The 17,044-nt window shown below is 46.2% G+C and overlaps 1 protein-coding gene and 1 long non-coding RNA gene across 2 annotated transcripts; one reads left to right on the top strand and one right to left on the bottom strand.

Annotated features, from left to right (window-relative positions):
• Positions 1 to 386: 386 nt before the first annotated feature.
• On the bottom strand, positions 387 to 3,317 carry LOC149348258 (uncharacterized). Its single transcript, XR_016292239.1, has 2 exons — positions 3,243 to 3,317; positions 387 to 558 (listed from the first exon to the last, which is right to left on the bottom strand). It is a non-coding gene; the product is annotated as an uncharacterized LOC149348258 (long non-coding RNA).
• A 3,878-nt stretch (positions 3,318 to 7,195) lies between these two features.
• LOC149348257 (uncharacterized) lies at positions 7,196 to 15,189 on the top strand. Its single transcript, XM_089585779.1, has 4 exons — positions 7,196 to 7,707; positions 9,674 to 9,879; positions 11,114 to 11,361; positions 15,055 to 15,189. The coding sequence occupies exons 1-4, from the start codon at positions 7,409 to 7,411 to the stop codon at positions 15,163 to 15,165; spliced, it is 864 nt and encodes a 287-aa protein (XP_089441905.1). The 5' UTR covers positions 7,196 to 7,408; the 3' UTR covers positions 15,166 to 15,189.
• Positions 15,190 to 17,044: the final 1,855 nt, after the last annotated feature.

The raw sequence follows: 17,044 nt of genomic DNA, 5'->3' as shown, positions 1-17,044 counted from the left end.
ACACAGGTCTATAGACAGTCTATAGACGATCTATAGACTTATGGTCATACATTTCCTATAGAGTTGTCTATAGACCGTCTATAGACACTTGTCTATAGACGGACTATAGACGACCTATAGACTTATGGCCATAGACTTCCTGTAGATTACTCTCTATAGACAGTCTACAGACAAAAGTCTACTGGTCCAGTAGACATATGTCTATAGACTGTCTATAGACATTCCACAGGTGTGTGGCCTGGCAGTGCTATAGACCATTGTCTATAGACAGTCTATAGACCTCTGTCTACTAAACTATTAGTAGACCATTATCTATAAACTGCCTATAGACAGTCTACAACCGTTGAAAAAGGTCACCAGAGAGAGTTCACAAATGACACAATCAATATACTTACAAATTTAGTTTTATTTCCAAGCTATCCAGGCTGGGAATAGGCAATACATGGACCATAAGAATGCACCACAGTAACATAAATGTTGAGAGTAACAGTCCGGCTAGTTTCCTCAGAAGCATTCTTGCGGCCAGTTGTATGCAGTCAATCATCCGGGCATGTTCACCTGTACAGCACAAAGGAAAAAAATAACAGAGGAACTGAAAAAAAAAAATTCATATTCCATCTCTACACATGTGCTTTACAATGCAAGGCATATCCTGGCTATGCCATTCTAGAAAGGCAATCTTGATCTTTTGGTTTGGTTTAATGGGGTTCAAAGACCTAAGGCGACACAGGCTACGAGACGCTGAAGTGAAAGGCTGCGGAATAATATCGGCCACCTGTGCAGAGTACAGAGGCGTTTAGCATTTTGCCTCTATTAAAATGGTACCGCCTAGCCGGAATCGAACCTGCATCTTTCAGGTCGCCAGACGAACATGATAGCCACTGAGCTATTATGCCGGCGCATTCATTTCAGTAAATACACGACAGATAATAAGTGTCTTCATAAAACATTGTAACAAAGACCCATAATCCCTGGAGCACTCTACTCTGAATCCAGTACTGATACTGATTTCTGTATGGCAATCCTTTTACATTATTTGTAACAGAAGACTTCGAACAATTGTGCCACATATCTGCATTGACTCGCAAGGAGCTGTTAAGAATGCCACCTCCATAAAATACAGATTCAGTGCACCTTACACAGGGATCCAAAAAGGAGAATATTGCAGCATTTATTCTTATAACCGCTATAGAAGAAGCGCTTCAAAATACCCTGCGTGAAGCCTGGTATACCCGGCCAAATTTTTAACTGGCTCGGGTGTTGCATCGCTAAATGCACCTTGTAAAAAAGGTGCCTTTCGGCTACACTGATGGCATATTCATGCTGTAATTTGACGAGTGAAATGTCATTTCGTGGTTCCTTTTTGTTCATACAATGTTTTAATGCAGTACTTGCGTGTTTAGATCAACGTTATCAGAAATATTCGTCTGCCACTATGAACAGCTGAAACAAGCGGCAGACGCAGCAATTATAATCTGGTCCATATGGCCTCATCCTCTGGGTAAACTACCACTCCTTTCATGGCGGACAAGTCGTTTACCCAGAGTAAGTGCAAATGCGCCACCAGAACCATTGCTGCGTATTCCGCTTGTTTCGGCTGTTCGTAGCGGCAGACGATGAATATTTCTGATAACTTTGATCTAAACACGCAAGTACTCCACTCAAACGTTATATTAACAAAAAGAAACTATGAAATGCCATCTCACGTGTCAAATTACAACATGAATATGCCAGCAGTGTAGCCAAAAGGCACCTTTTTTACAAGGTGCATTTATCGATACAACCCCAGAGCCAGTTAAAGATTTGGCCGGGTGTACGTAAGCCGATACTCAGACGGGCACAAGCTATACAAAACCAGCAGGCAGAAGCAACCAGTTCATCACAGATTTGCGCCTACAACTTGAAGCACAGAGATGGAACAGCATACTCATACATCTGCGCGCTCTTAGAAACAAGCGGGTTGCAGCGCTTCCATGCCGCGCTCATTATTCAGAAAACTCATACAGCACACAGAGGCTGCAGCTACGCCGTTTCAAAAGCAGTCGCGAGTTTGAGACAACAAATTACTGTCACGATAAAATACCGTCTGAAATTCACTTAGTTTTTCCTTCAAGTGCAGACCCAACAGCGCAGTAGAGGTGTGTTTCTTGCATTGAGGTAGCCTAACCCAACGCTGCTAGAAAAATCAACTAAAGCATTGAACGCGCTCAAAGTAGGAAGTATTTCAATGAAACAATTAACGCCTTCAACAGGCGCAGCTATAATAAAACGAGAGCTTAATTTAATTTCAGGCGCAAATATGCGGCGAATTACATCGGCGCTTTCGTAACGTAGCAGTCTGAAATCAGAAACACATACTATGCCTCTCGCGCAAATGGTATTCTAGAAATCTGTGCAAGCGTGAGCGGAATTCATGAACGAACCACTCGGAACGAAATGTAAGCCACCTCTTGTCGAGCCGACCTTTATCCAGCTTTCAAAATGAAGTGCCCGCAGGCCAGCGGCGGCGGCCAACGGCTCTGATGACAGACATGGAGGAATCCGTACGTGTGCAACGAAGGGGAGACGGGATGGAGCTCGTGGGTTCCTCGCGGTGTTTGAGCACTCGCGCCGGCAATGAATTTTATACCATCACACTATAAACATTCCTCCAGCGCCGCTTGTCTACAACTTTGACAAACATCTCGCGCTCCAGTCTGTAGCGTTACAAGACACCTTTGCTGAAACGTCGGCGTCCACGACGCGCACCGAGCGAGCGTCCATACGTAGCAAGAAATGCACACCTCAAAAAGAACAGCACTCCAAGGTCCACACAGGCGATAACACAAAGATTAGGAAATAAATGTAATCCACCACAGAACGAGAGTGTATGTAAGTACGTTTTCGGAGGTGCAAAGTAAATTAAGCTCACACGGCGCTAACTAACGCACAGTTCCATTTCGGCCGTCATTCACAGGCAAAACAACATTTCTGGCCGCGCATCTACCTTGAAACACGAAAAATCTAGTAGACAGCTCGCGAGGAGCGGCTTATCATCAAGGGCATCGCACAGACTGCCTTTCCGCGCGTTAGTAAAGACAGCGGCACAGAGATAAGCGGCATTAGTCGAGAACCCGATGGCTTCCGCCTTAGAAACGAAGATAGGACGTTTCTCACTGCGCACATAATCTGTTATGCACACACAGCTCTGCTTAGAGTGGTTTAGGAGACCAAATGAATAAAATATAAACGTATAGACTTACCGTAAGCGGACGATGAAGCTGGATTTTGAAGAAAACGTAATCCGCGAAAAAACCGCCGACGCCACCGACGCAGCCACGCACAGGGTTGTTTGCAGCCTGAATGATTTTCCGCCGTCTCGCGGTAAAACGGTAAAACGTGAAATAGAAACCCATTTCACGGTCGTATCTTTATCGCTCGCACTCTTGCCGTGTGCAGCTTGATCTGATATCCAAGACCACAGAAGGCAATTGGTTTATAAGCGTAAATTCTTCGCTTACCCTCTAAAAACCTTATTATTTTCGTGAAAACAGAACCGAAATCTAACTGCTTGACCGTATACGCGCCTCATCTCCCACCGAATAGTATGTGGTACAATTATCAAATAATAATTATAATTTTGCATAGCATAACGTCTTTTTAGCGTGTGTTCGTGTTTAGAAAACTGATATGCTCGACATCAGCGTGTGATCGGCTCCGAAGCAACAGGTGCAAGGGTAGGAACGAAAAAATACTGGCTTTGTGATTGTTGCGTCGGTGCACTTGTGATTGTTGGGTCGGTGAATACAAACTGCAAAGGTATAAATGGGAGATGTTAATCGCACAGAGGACCAGGCTCTTTGAGACTATTCTGAGGTGTTTCTAAGGGATGGGCGCTTCCTTGAATTCTCACACCCGTCTTTCTCTCTTTATTTTCAGCACGTTTTAAAGAGAAATGTATAAGCGTTGATGAAATGTTTCTGATTTCAGCGCGTTGGACAGTAACGATCGAAAGATGGAATGGAATTGTGTCGAGCGATTCCTTTAAGGGACAGCGTATTCGTTTGATGTAGTACAGTTTGCGGGCGCCCTTACTTCAAGAACGGCTGCCTTTCCTCGGCTTACTTGTTAGCATTAAATATTTAATTGTATTGACAATATACGTCACGATATAACGAAAAGGAGCTTGCCAAGGCTCCTGAAAGCTATATACAGAAGGGTGTTGTAATGTCCTCACGCAATACTTTTTAAATTTCCGTAATAGTGAAGGAGGTGGAGGACACCCGACATAGTTGCGGTCACCAGATGCAGGTCCTCACAGCATACAGTGCAAAAATAAATTGACATTGTTCTATACTTAGTCGAAAGTCAGTGTATCGAACATTGTTAGATATAATTAGGATTGTTATAGACTGGTCTATAGACAGCAGACAATCTATAGTGTACAGTGTATAGACGAAAGGAAATTGAGGTAGTTGTAGACTGTAGTCTATAGGGAGTCTATAGACCGTCTATAGACAAAAGGAAATTGAAGCAGCTATAGACCGTAGTCTATAGACCGTCTACAGACGAAAGCAAATTGAGGCAGCTATAGACCTCAGTCAATAGACAGTCTATAGACCATCTATAGACGAAAGAAAATTGAGCCAGCTATAGACTGGCCTATAGAATGTCTATACACAAAAAGAAATTGAGGCAACTATAGACCTTGGTCTATAGAGAGTCTATAGACCGTCTATAGACAAAAGGAAATTGTGGCAGCTATAGACCTTAGTCTATATTGAGTCTATAGACCGTCTATAGACGAAAGGAAATTGAAGCAGTTATAGACTTTAGTCTATAGAGAGTCTATAGACAAAAGGAAATTGAGGCAGCTATAGACCTTAGTCTATAGCGAGTCTATAGACCGTCTATAGACGAAAGGAAATTGAAGCAGTTATAGACTTTCGTCTATAGAGAGTCTATAGACAAAAGGAAATTGAGGCAGCTATAGACCTTGGGCTATAGCGAACCTATAGACCGTCTATAGACGAAAGGAAATGAAGGTAGTTATAGACTTCAGTCTATAGGGAGTCTATAGACCGTCTATAGACGAACGGAAATTGAGACAGCTATAGACCTTAGTCTATAGATAGTCTATAGACCGTCTATAGACAAAAGGAAATTGAGCCAGCTATAGACTTTAGTCTACAGAGTGTCTATAGACCGTCTATAGACGAAAGGAAATTGAGGTAGTTATAGACTTAAGTCTATAGAGAATCTATAGACCGTCTATAGACTAAATGAAATTGAGGCAGCTATAGACTTTAGTCTATAGAGAGTCTATAGACAGTCTATAGACAAAAGGAAATTGAGACAGCTATAGACTTTTGTCTATAGATTTTCTATAGACTGCCTATAGACAAAAGTAAAAGTCTATAGGATGTCTATAGAGTCTATAAAAAGTCTATAGACAGTCTATAGACCATTTTTATAAGGGTATTTACGAGACAATAACCGACAAGACCGACAACAACATTTGCTGAAGTGAATGTCCTGGCATTGCCACATGAATGATGTCTCGAAATATCTCTAGGAGAAAATTGTGCTAAAGAATACATGCTCAAACACTGCTCCTTTGTGACATCGAAAGAAGTCCGGCTCCGGAAGGCGCTTTTATCTTCCTTTGGAATGGAATAAAGGCTGCAGGAGACTGTGATTGTGCCAAGCATTATTGACATCGAAATATATTGGAAATCAGGGAAACGCATTCATCTTCCATCATTCGCAGCAGACGGCGCTTGCTTCATCGAGTAGCGGTTATTTGTGAAGGAATGGTGCAGTCTGTGCATCTGCAACTAGTTGCTTCTTCGAAGAGCTTCGGAGATGAGCAAATGCTTTGAGTTTGAGCAAGAGCCAAAACCTTACAGTAATTAAATGACAGGTGGTCCTATGTAACGGGTTTAGGTGTTTACTTAGTGAAGTAAAAACTTGCGACAGTCTATGGCTGAGCATGTTGCTTTTATCCGGATACAATGATTAGGTCCAGTAGACCCCTCGCGTGCTACGACTGCAGCGTCAGATAGCTGGCGATCGGTCTTCCCTCAGTCTATTCGGTGATTGTTGTGCCGTAAGTCTGTTTCGTTCAGAGTTTGATGAATTCTCTTTTTACATGTCTGTTTATGTTGGGTGAAGTGTGAGATTTTGTGGGTGGACCAAGAGCAAAATGTTTTGCAGGACAATGAAATGTCAAATATGGGCCTCCTCCCGAATTTCAAGTTTGAAAGTGTTGTCTACCGAGTGCCAAATTTTGGGAGTATTTCAGAATTTTAAATTTGGCGGTGCTCTCTGACTAGCCCCTGTGAGTTCACGCAACCCTGCTGAAGTTGTCTCCAAAGTGACCAATCAGGAAATTTCCTTACTGAAAAACCGGGCGGTTTTTCAACCCTAAACGCTTCAAACCGCCGCTGTAGCTACGTCGTTATGGCACCGGGCTGCAGATTCGAAAGACGTGGGCTCGATCCCGGCCGCGGTAGTCTCATTTCGATGGAGGCGGCGAAATGCTATAGGCCTGTCTAGTGTTCGATGTCAGTGCCTATTAAAGAACCCCAGGTGGTCGAAATCACCCGCAGTCCTCCACTACGGTGTTCCTCATAGCCTGAGTCCATTTGGGATGTTGACCCCCATAAAACACAAAAAAAAACATAAATGCTTCGCACTGAAAAACCTTCAAATGCCCCAAACTATGACTCCACATGTGCGGACGAAGGAGAGCTATAACAATTCCTCCATCATCATCCACCCCTCTGGGTCAAGGACAGCTGTGTCGTAACCAATATGGTTCCCCTCAAACATCATCATCACCGCGGTGGCAATGCTGCCATCAGCAATCCCAATACCAGATGACAGATCTCTTGCCCCGAACACTCACTGCTATGACGGCAGTCAGCCAAGGGCTGCGATATGGTAGGCCGAGAAATAACTACAATACGAACGCCGAAAAGTCTATTTTGAGTGAATACAAGGGGGGTACCGCGCACAAAAAGACAAGGACAAGAAGATAACACAACAAGCGCAAGCAAGTATTTTGAGTACAGATGTAGTATTGCGCTTAACCGCTTGTCCAATCTTACCGACTTGCGTAACATGGACCTGCCATGCTATTAAGCGCCACCAGTGAGACATTTCATCAGCGTGCCAGACAGTGCGTGGGGAGGAAGAAAAAGAAAGCACGATTCTCGAGCAGGGCACGCGCTCTCGGAGCAATTAGGACCAGAAGAAAGAGGTCATCCCGTTCATGCGGTTGCACCACAGCTAGCTCTCCAGACAGCAGGATTTCCAGGCGACAAAGAGTATCAACCGCTGGACGACACGCGACGGCGGCATCATCCGATGCGGAGGAGCAGCAGCCGCCGGACGCCGTGCATGAGCCGCGACCTGGGCCCCGCCCATGGCCGACGAAGACCCGCACGGGGATCTGGTGGCGCTCATCCTGGTCTTCGTCGCCGCCGTGCTGCTGGCGGCCGCGGTGTGGCTGCTGGTGCGCAAGTACCGCGCGGAGCAGATGGAGAGCTTCGAGTGCACGCCGCCCAAGCTGGCCAGTCCCATCCCGTCGCCGCCGTCGGATCTGTCGCTGTTGCTGGGCACCGAGCAGGTGCGGCCGCAGACCCAGCAGCTGCAGAGGCCCTCCATCCAGGAGCAGACCACCAGCGCCTCCAGGCTCACGAGCACGGCCGCCAATACCAGCCAGGTAAGGCGCAGATGGAGTTGATATACAGACTGTGGCTGTAGCATTTGCCTCTGTGGACCAAGGTGCCATGCATTTCTGTAACTTCGGCGATAGAATTTGCCTCTGTGGGCCAAGGTGCCGTACAGTACTGTTACACGGCATCCAAGTCAGATATGTGAGGCAGATATTCCGAAGCCGGTGTCTCGACATATTTGACCCGAGGCCGGGTTGAGCAGGTGCATAGGAATCAGTGGCCGATGTAGAGCAAGGAGCGAAGCCGGGTTACGAGGTGGTCCTATATACACCGTTTTTGTAGCGCGAAGGAAAATAGCGTGAAACTCTGCGTGCCAAGCGCAACTCGTCCTCTCTGGTATGCGCGGGTGGAATGGGCGCCAAGAGGATGCGCAAAATACCTATGTGAGCGTTGTCTTCTGCACGACGAAGTAGCTGCAAAACGTCTTCTATCGGAACGCAAGGCCGTCCGGCTAATCATGCGTTTTCGGTTGTAATAACCATTATAGCAAGCGGGAAAAAAATTAGATGCCGAGTCACGCGAACTGCATCAACAACCGCGGTATGCGTGTGCGTGCAATCGCTTTCAGTTGCAACGCCTTGCATTTTACTAAGACACGCGGCGTCTTTGGACTGGAAGCTCTAACCTTAGGCTTTACCCCAGCCGAAGGGGCTTCGCCCTATCAGCTGTGTTTCGTGCGTGCTCTTATACATTTTGTTGGAGGAGAACGAACAGTCAGAAACATAACACGTGTGCTTAAGTTGGGCTATGAGCGGATGATACTGTCGGTAGCAAAAGTTCACGGAATTAAAAAAAAAGAACTATTATTCGAGCGATTTGCGCAACATTTATTAAAAGAAGACAGAACATGCATGCTCCATTCTATGGTAATAATTGGTTGTCAACTTATTTGGTAGCGAGACAGCGCTGTTATTTTCGAGAACACTCATCTCGTAAACCTTGTCTGTCAGTAGTACGTGTGAATATGGCTCTGTTAACAGCAGACATTTTTATGAACACGCAAGTTCATCTACATAAAATATACTAGAAAATAATCGTTCTTGAACAGAACTTTCGCTCAGGTCGTATTTGGCTGAAGATGTCATCTCATGAGAACTCCATGCCGCAGTGATTCGGATAGTACACTGAGTTCATGAATAATCGGTGCACAAAACAAATGCAGTGCGACTCGCATTGCACCTAAAACAGACGTAAAGAAATCACTAACTTCATTAGCATCCAACTGCCAAACTGATATCATGGTCTATGTCTAGAACTGACTGAACCAGCATAAAAAGTGGACTGACAGGTGCCCTGAATCACTCGCTTGGTCGCCGTCATGTCCAACTCGCTCCTTCCAGCCAATGGCCCTCCCGATCAGGATCAGGACGCATATCATCTTTTAACATTCGAAGATATATCTTCTCATTACCGGGACTCGCACCGTCAGTACTCGGCTTCTATCGAGGGGCTAGGAAAGCGGGCGAAAGAATACTTCTTAATCTTTATACTTACTGTGGCCGGCCTTCTGGCCAAGCAAAAACGTGACAACGATGCTTGATCTCGTCCCGCTCCTGCAGTTCACGTGAGTTAAGTTACGTTTGCTGCAAACTGCTGGTCAACGTGGAGGCTTGCGTCGAAAGTGATACCCTTGATAACAGACGAGGCCCGACGTACAGCAATGTAAAGCTCCTAAAAAAAATTCATATAAGGCCTTTTAATAAACACGGCAAACATAGAAAGAGGGTGGCAGGGAGTCATGTTGGCCGATGAGCTTAAAAGGTTTGTAGGCGTGCGGTGATCGCAGATAGCACGGGACATGTTTTAATGCACAGATATGGGACAGGCCTCTGTACAGCAGTGGGCGTAATTAGGCTGACGATGATACATTAAGGAAAGAAGCCGAATGAGTAGTTCTCTCGGATTCACTGCTAACCTTAACTGCCTTGCTCTGATCCCGGTCTGTATCTGCTGGCGGACCAGTCGAAGTTAGAAGCCGAGGACATGTTGAAGCCGCCGCTGAAGCCGAAAGATCAACCCCCCGGCCAGCTGAGCGGGTCCACGGTTTTGCGAGAATCCAGAGGCGCAGCAAAGCACTCGGCCAAGTCGAAGGACACGGAGGCGGGAAGAAAGAGAAGCAGACGGTCATCCGAAGCCATCCGCGAGAAGACTGCTTCCGGTAAGGAAGCCGGATAACCTGAATCACATGATTGCACAGAGTTTCGTAGGAGTTTTTGTAAAGCTTTATGTAAAAACGTGCTTTTTGGAGCATTTCAATTCATTTCTTCAGGAGTTCGGATGTTGTTTTGATGGATGTCTTAGAATTTCACTCCCGTCTTGCAGAAGTTAAAGGAGCAATATCTCTAAAAGCGCAAGAGTGAAATGCTTGCAAAAGAAGAGAGTAAAACGGTAAAAAAACTGAACTGGGACTTCTGGGAAACCCCTTACGAAGTTATTCTTAGGTGAATAGAGTGACCATAAGGCGCACATTATACCTAACAGAGACCTTCGCTCGAAATCGGCACAGCAACCATGTTACTAAAATGGACCTGAGTCATAAAAAAAACGGGAGATGGCGAGTGGGCATTCCTTGTAATGATATTAAGACGAATTACCCCATCTGGTTGTAAAATGTTGTGTAAAGCACTCGCTAAAACAGACCTGATGCTCTGAAAGAGGCGGTGTATATTTTAACGCTAGGGTTTGCATGCAGCAGATTCCCGCCTGAAAACATCCGCAGTTCTCTGGATTAGCAATGGGAGGATATTTTAACCGCGACAACGGAGGTTTTATTCGCATTTCGAAAGAACTAAACCTTGGTCAAAATCTCTATGTTTGACTGGTTCTTCGCCGTACTCATGGTGATACCCTTCTGCCTTTGGTAACCACAAGAACTTCGCAAGTTTTCATGTGGGAATTTGCACACTTGCCACTTTCACTTGAACGTAAGAGATTAAGTATTTTGTATCTTCAGGAGGGAAAATGTACTCCGTTGCTTGTGAAGAATATTCTGCCTGCGTTATGACGTTCGCTGGGCTACTGTTTGCTCGCTGATACAGTCCTTCGTGTTCAGAGTAGTCATATGGGGGAGGTGGACCTGGTTCATGACGACAGTGCACGTCACACAGGCCTACTTGGGCGTGAGAACTATTGTGTTCGAAAGGGTGTAAGATGTAGCAGTGCCATGTGTTTCTCTTCTTTGAACTTAACCGCACCCTCTTGTAGTACTAGTACACAGGGTGGTCATTCGGACACATTAGCGACAAATGCATGGCCATGTATGTGTCTCTGACGTAATAGACGCGTCTGAATGAGCTTACGAGCCTGCCTTCAGTCCTTGCTAGCCTCGTGGATATATGTCACTGTGCCACATAAAACGCAAAGCTCCAAGTAAATGCTCTTCTCTTCTTCAGCTTCAACGAAGCGCAGGTCGAAGCATCGTCGTCCGGAGCCACTTGCGCCAGAAGTGTGCAAGACTGCGCCGGCCGACAGGCTCTCAGTGGCGACGTCTTCGTGTCCGCACCACATGGGTTCCCCGACGGCAGAAGCGGCTGTGGTCAGCGCCTCTACCACTGCGGCTTCATCTCCAGCCGTTCCCACCTCGGCTACAGGCGCGGGTGTCAGGAGGAACCCTACTACCGCCGTGGGGAATGTCACGCAGGTAACAATGGCAACTTCCTGGCATGCCAGCATGATGGCTCGGGTAACGAGGTGGTTGTACCACTGATGGCACGCTGGTACCTTTACAGCTTCCCACATGGCAGCACTATAGCACCACTTCTAGAGGGCATGTTTGGTCCCTGTCTCCGTGGAAAGAAATGTCGCTGGCGTAACAATGGAAAGTTTTAATCAATGTCCTGGCAATAATTTTCAACAGTGCCACCAGGAGCTGTTGCCACCGGGAGCATTTTTGTAACAATGCCCTTCCCACCACCGAAGGACTTAGGGACAACTTTTGGAGACGGCGGCTTAGTCCGCATGGTTCTGTCCAGAAAATAAAATTATTAACGTGCTTCATCAAAAGAAAATCACGCATAGGTATACTTATAGGACAGGGAGGTGATGGAATGCGACCACCTTCATCAATATGTTTCATCAAAATAAATCCGCCATATTTTTTTGCTGAACCACGTCGATGAAGGTGGTCGCATTCTACCCCCTCCTCGTCGTATAAGTATGCCTATGCCTCCCCGAACATCAGTGAGTAAAGCGACATGCAACTTGTTTATGAAGTCGTTATGTTGCAAGCTTCTGTTCCGCTATCGCATTCCGATAAAGACGAAATGCTGAAACAGTGCCTTGCCATTGTTTTAAGATTAGATTGTGAAAACCTGAGGTAGCTCAGACTGACTCGTGGTCGTGAATCATGGGATACATGAACGAAGAAAACAGAACCTGCGCCCGTCCTCGATTCTGTGCCTTCTGTGTCCGTGTCGCATGTAGCACCATTCTCTGTTACAATAGGTAATGCGTATACGACCGGTACGTTCAGATACGTCAGTCTTTGACGTCGGCAATCATGGCCCTTGCGCATGCGCAATCTCGGTGCAGATGAATGGCCTATACAGCTTAGTTTTTCACGCGCTGCTCTCAGTTTCACTTTGAAGCGTAAGAGAGACAGAATGAACTGTTCAGATACGTCAGTCTCTTTGACCTCAGAAATCATGGCCCTTGCGCATGCGCAATCTCGGTGCACATGAATGGCCTATACTGCTTAGTGTTTCACTCGCTGCTCTCAGTTTCACTTTGAAGCGTAAGAGAGACAGAATGAACTTTATTTCGATGCTGCATTCAGTGCCGATCTCCTGTGCCAGAGACTCAGAGGCAAGAGGGTGGAACAGCAGGTCCGAGCTGGCCAGGTCGTCCGCATTGGGAAGAATCCTGTTGTAACTTTGAAATTTCCTTTTATAGTGTCGCGCAGCAATATTCAGTCAGTCTCACATTGTCCGCATCTTTTCATCTGAAGGCTAAAATAGCCAAAGTCGGAATACGACTGAATGCTCTGCAATACGCTTAAATATGAAAGATCCAGGATTGTGCTGACTTCAAGCACAGTCCTAGATGACGTTCCACACAAAATTTATTCTTTCATATGCCGTCTCGGCATACAAAGATATGTGGTTTTCTTACTACTAATAGCGTTTCGTTCTCTGAGCCTTAGCTGTTCTTTACTCAGGGCGTAGTTTGTATATACGCCCAGAGTGAGACAGCTTCCATGTCTTTTCTTTCCCTCACAGCGTCGTCCTTCTCATCCTCCTATTGAAACAAGAGGCTCAGAATGAGTTAGAGTTGTCTGTTTTTTATTACATGTATGGTTCGCTCTTGAAATACCGTTGGTGCTGCGAAGCTCTGCCTGCATCTTGTCGGAAAATCTTGAAGCACTAATTTTACAACTTATGCTTGCTTCTTGAGGCTCCAAGCGCACTGCAGGATTCACGTGATGCATTTTCTGTCGAAAAAAACTCCGAGGATCTTTGCCCTACCCTCCATGTGAGATGTACTGTCCTAGCTGGTATGCGTACCAAGTTGTTGCGTGTCAGGTTCCGTGGAAGACGCCGAGGGCGGTCGGTCTTAAAACTTTCAGCTCATTGAGCGATGTTGGTCCACTGGTAAAACCAAGCAAATCCGTGTCTGCACACCGACTCACCCCAAGTCAAGGACGGGCAAAAACAGATCAAGCGAGTTTCTCGTTTCTAGTCCGAAAGCCTCCTACCCCTCAAAATCCGCCCGTTTGCATGTAGCCATTGAGAGAGTCACGAAAGGAAAGGCGGATAACTGGCTCCCTGGGCCAATGGACTTCAATCGCGATTTGCACTGCGTGGCGGTAGTCATAGAAAGAAGTGCGCTGCATGCATTGGCGTTGACAACGTTGTGGCAGAAACGTGGCACTGAAAGAACAGGGGGCCGGCGTCAATTGAATTCATTGGCACTGGCGTTGACGGCGTTGTAAACTCCGTTGATTTTTGAGAAAAGGAAAGGCGCCTCTGGCGATTCGAGTCAGCGGACACCTCAATAGCATTTTGTTGGATACGTGGCATGGCATCCACTCGCGCAAAACAGTGCTTTCGCACAACATTCCGTGCTTAGCAATGCTAAGGCGCCAGTCATTTTTTTCTGCTATCAAAACAATTCTACCTGTGTCAGCATCGGAGAGCAATCCTGCTTGGTTGGTTGGTTTATGGGGTTTAACGTCCCAAAGCAACTAAGGCTATGAGAGACGCCGTAGTGGAGGGCTCCGGAAATTTCGACCACCTGGGGTTCTTTAACGTGCACTGACATCGCACAGTACACAAGCCTCTAGAATTTCTCCTCCAAAGAAATTCAACCGCCGCGGCCGGGATCGAACCCGCGTCTTTCGGGTCAGCAGCCGAGCACCATAACCGCTGAGCTACCGCGGCGGCAATCCTGCTTACAGGTCAGCATCATTACACAATAGCTTTCAAATATACGTGTTTGTGCTAGCCGTAGCCGCGTATATATTGCTACGAATTTCATAACCTCCTCACTTCATATGTCTCGTGGCCACCCATGTCTGTTTTTCTTCTTTCCTTGTATCCACTCTGAAATTGTGTGGAATGTGAGTTCGACGCATTACTTGCCCTACCCATATCAATTTATTCTCTGCAGTTTCGGGTAACATATCCTATTTTCGCGGTTGTTACCTAAAGCTGCGCTCTCGGTCGATTGGTGTTGCACCTATCCATATTTTCAGTGCTTACTGTGCGGTTACTTGGGGTTTTGTTAACTCGGGAGCTAAAAAAGATGGGAGAAAACGAATGGTTGCATCAGAGAGAAGAGGAAAAAATGAACCTAGAAGCCACGTTTGATGGCTGTAGAGCAATCAATTATAGTCGAAAATGTCAAAATTGCGTCGAAATAACGCTGACGTCGATATAGCCACGGGAATGGTGTGACGTCACATCCACCAGAAGTCGTCGCGGCATAGTGAAAATTGTCACAGAATGGTCAGAAAAACGCCGGATTTGTGTCAAATTTGATGGAAAAATATGTAATTAAGCGTAATTAACACTTAAGACGCGCGAAAGATGTATACATTAGGTAGTTATAGAGCCACGAGAATGGTGTGACGTCACATCCACCGGAAGTCGTCAGGGCATGGTGTCCTCGGATTTCGCCTCTCAACACTTTAGTTGCCAAAGTGTCCTTGCAATTTTCTTTAGCCCCTTTGTCCGCCCTCAAGTTTCAGTTATGCAGTGCAAGCTGGCAACACTGTCGCTGTAAAGCTTAAGCCACCATTTTTCTGCATGTCTCTACTTATGCTCAATCTGACAATTTTCTGACTGTTGCAGTGCTGATATTTGAAGCTAGTAAACGTTATGTCACTTTACCGCAGGACCATCCGTGTAAGACCTCTGTTTGCGGGGAGTTGTCGCCAGTGTCTGCCGTCGCCAGCCCGCAGCTAGTTGCGACCTCATCTGAAGCCGGAGGCATCGACGATCTCTAGCCAACGCCGCCCGATCCGCTCGGCAGCGACTAGACGAAAGCGTGGGCCCGGTGCTTTACGGACGCCTGCCTGAACACCAATACCCGAACATTTCCTTCTCTATAGTCCCTACATATTTGATATTTTTGCTTTCTCTGATAGTTTTTTATACGTATTTCCACAGATCTGTAAGACGCGCGCAGAAGTATGAAATAAGCGGCCAAAGTACATACAACATCCCATAATTCCCTTCCATCATATTGTGTTTTCGAGCGCCCTTGATGTTTTTTTTATTCCAATCTTTGTTCCAATGAAAATGCCTCGAAAGAGCATAAAAACTTGAGGACGACAAGAGGTCAGCTCAAGAGATTATCTCCAACAATTGATTTCATTCCCTTTTGTCCTAAGTGTTTTTAAAACACCAAGCAAATTGTGCCACCGGGTCCAACTGTTTTAAGAACCCTGAATTTGTCCCTGACCCTCGTAACTGCACCCGCTGAGAGCATCAGGGTGTAGCCTTCCCTCGCACCAGGCTATTCTTTCTGCAGAAGTGTCGTAAGCGTCCGACTACACTGCTCAAGCATATCCTCTTGACTGTAGACCTTCCACCTAGCCTGTGCACTTATTGCCGTTTGTGGTGAGCGCTGGTGCATCTATTATACCAGTAACACTGGATTTTTACAAAGGACGTGCCGTGGATAACGCGCATGTCGCCATTATCCTATTGCGTGGACAAACTTTGCACTATTGTCATGCAGTTGTGACTATGTGATCCAGTGCTGAGCGACAATGGCAGGGCAGGACGTGCATTGTTTGGAAGAATTGGAACAGGAATTGAAGACTGAACTTGGTTCAACCACGTTGGACGCTGTACTGTGTGCTTCAGAGCTTTGTTCTTCGAAATAGTCTCCTAGGACTGCAACCGAATCAAACTATGAGAGCGCCTCAAATACCTCCTCTGCACATAGGGAACCCGACTATGGTGCATGCCCTAGCCGAGTCTCTGCCTCGTATCCCAGCTCAAAAATACATTATTGGCAAACTTGCTCATTGCACCACATCTTCCTGACCTAAGATGTCCGTCCGCCCACCTGACTCATCTATTTTGAAAACAATAAAGTGATCTCTCACTTTCTCTCTCTGGCCCTTACATGCCAGCTATTTTGCGTTCATCTAAAGTATCTGCTCACAGGTGCACTTGGTAATGCACCGTTACACTGAAACAATCTCTGGTAGCTTGAATGCTCTTTGCACTTCCGCTGTTTGGACGGAGGCAACCGATAGCAGCTCAGCGTGAACTATGTTGAGCATGGCACCAATGTATTTCGCCGTTACAATTCGGCGCCATATTCGTTTTTTGCATGCGCCCAGGCGCCCGCTAATCCGTTATCCCCAAGAGCAATGTGACCCCGTTCTAAACGTCTCAGTTGCCTTCCACGGTGTAGTTCGCAGTCTAAATTCTCTAAGAATAACATGAATTCTAGCTAGCACAACTTCTAGTGGTCAGTGAAGATCTTCAATCATCTCTACCTTCAGTCACGTTGATTTCTTTCGCGCTCACAGTACACGTAATTTCCACAATTTAGAGAACTTTAAACTTCTGATGGTTCGACCAAGGACTGATTTTGCAAATTGAGACGCCCAGACTAAGACCAGAGAAAAAGTGTGGGTGCATGATAGGAATCAAACCACCACCCTTCTGTTCCGCAGCCGAGCGTGCTAATGGCTACGCTACTTCCCGCCAACGCATTTGTAGTTGTCCAGAACGCTGGAGAGTGTTTGCAGAAAGGTGTCTAATCAGACGGATGCCTCCCAAACGCCCTCCAGTGTCTCCAGCATTTAAAAGTCACAAACAATTATGTACTTAATTAACATCTTAACAGCACATCAGTGACACAAG

This window comes from Amblyomma mixtum, chromosome 4, assembly GCF_055824585.1.
Source record: "Amblyomma mixtum isolate Tamu chromosome 4, ASM5582458v1, whole genome shotgun sequence".
NCBI classification, from domain to species: domain Eukaryota; kingdom Metazoa; phylum Arthropoda; class Arachnida; order Ixodida; family Ixodidae; genus Amblyomma; species Amblyomma mixtum.
The sequence above is the reverse complement of the archived record's forward strand: the minus strand, read 5'-3'. Positions and strand labels throughout refer to the sequence as shown.

Coding starts and splice junctions, on each gene's coding strand:
- LOC149348257 (XM_089585779.1), top strand. CDS start 7,409: ATGGCCGACGAAGACCCGCACGGGGATCTGGTGGCGCTCATCCTGGTC. Junction 9,880..11,113: donor CCGCGAGAAGACTGCTTCCG/GTAAGGAAGCCG, acceptor TCTCTTCTTCAG/CTTCAACGAAGCGCAGGTCG. Junction 11,362..15,054: donor CCGTGGGGAATGTCACGCAG/GTAACAATGGCA, acceptor ACTTTACCGCAG/GACCATCCGTGTAAGACCTC.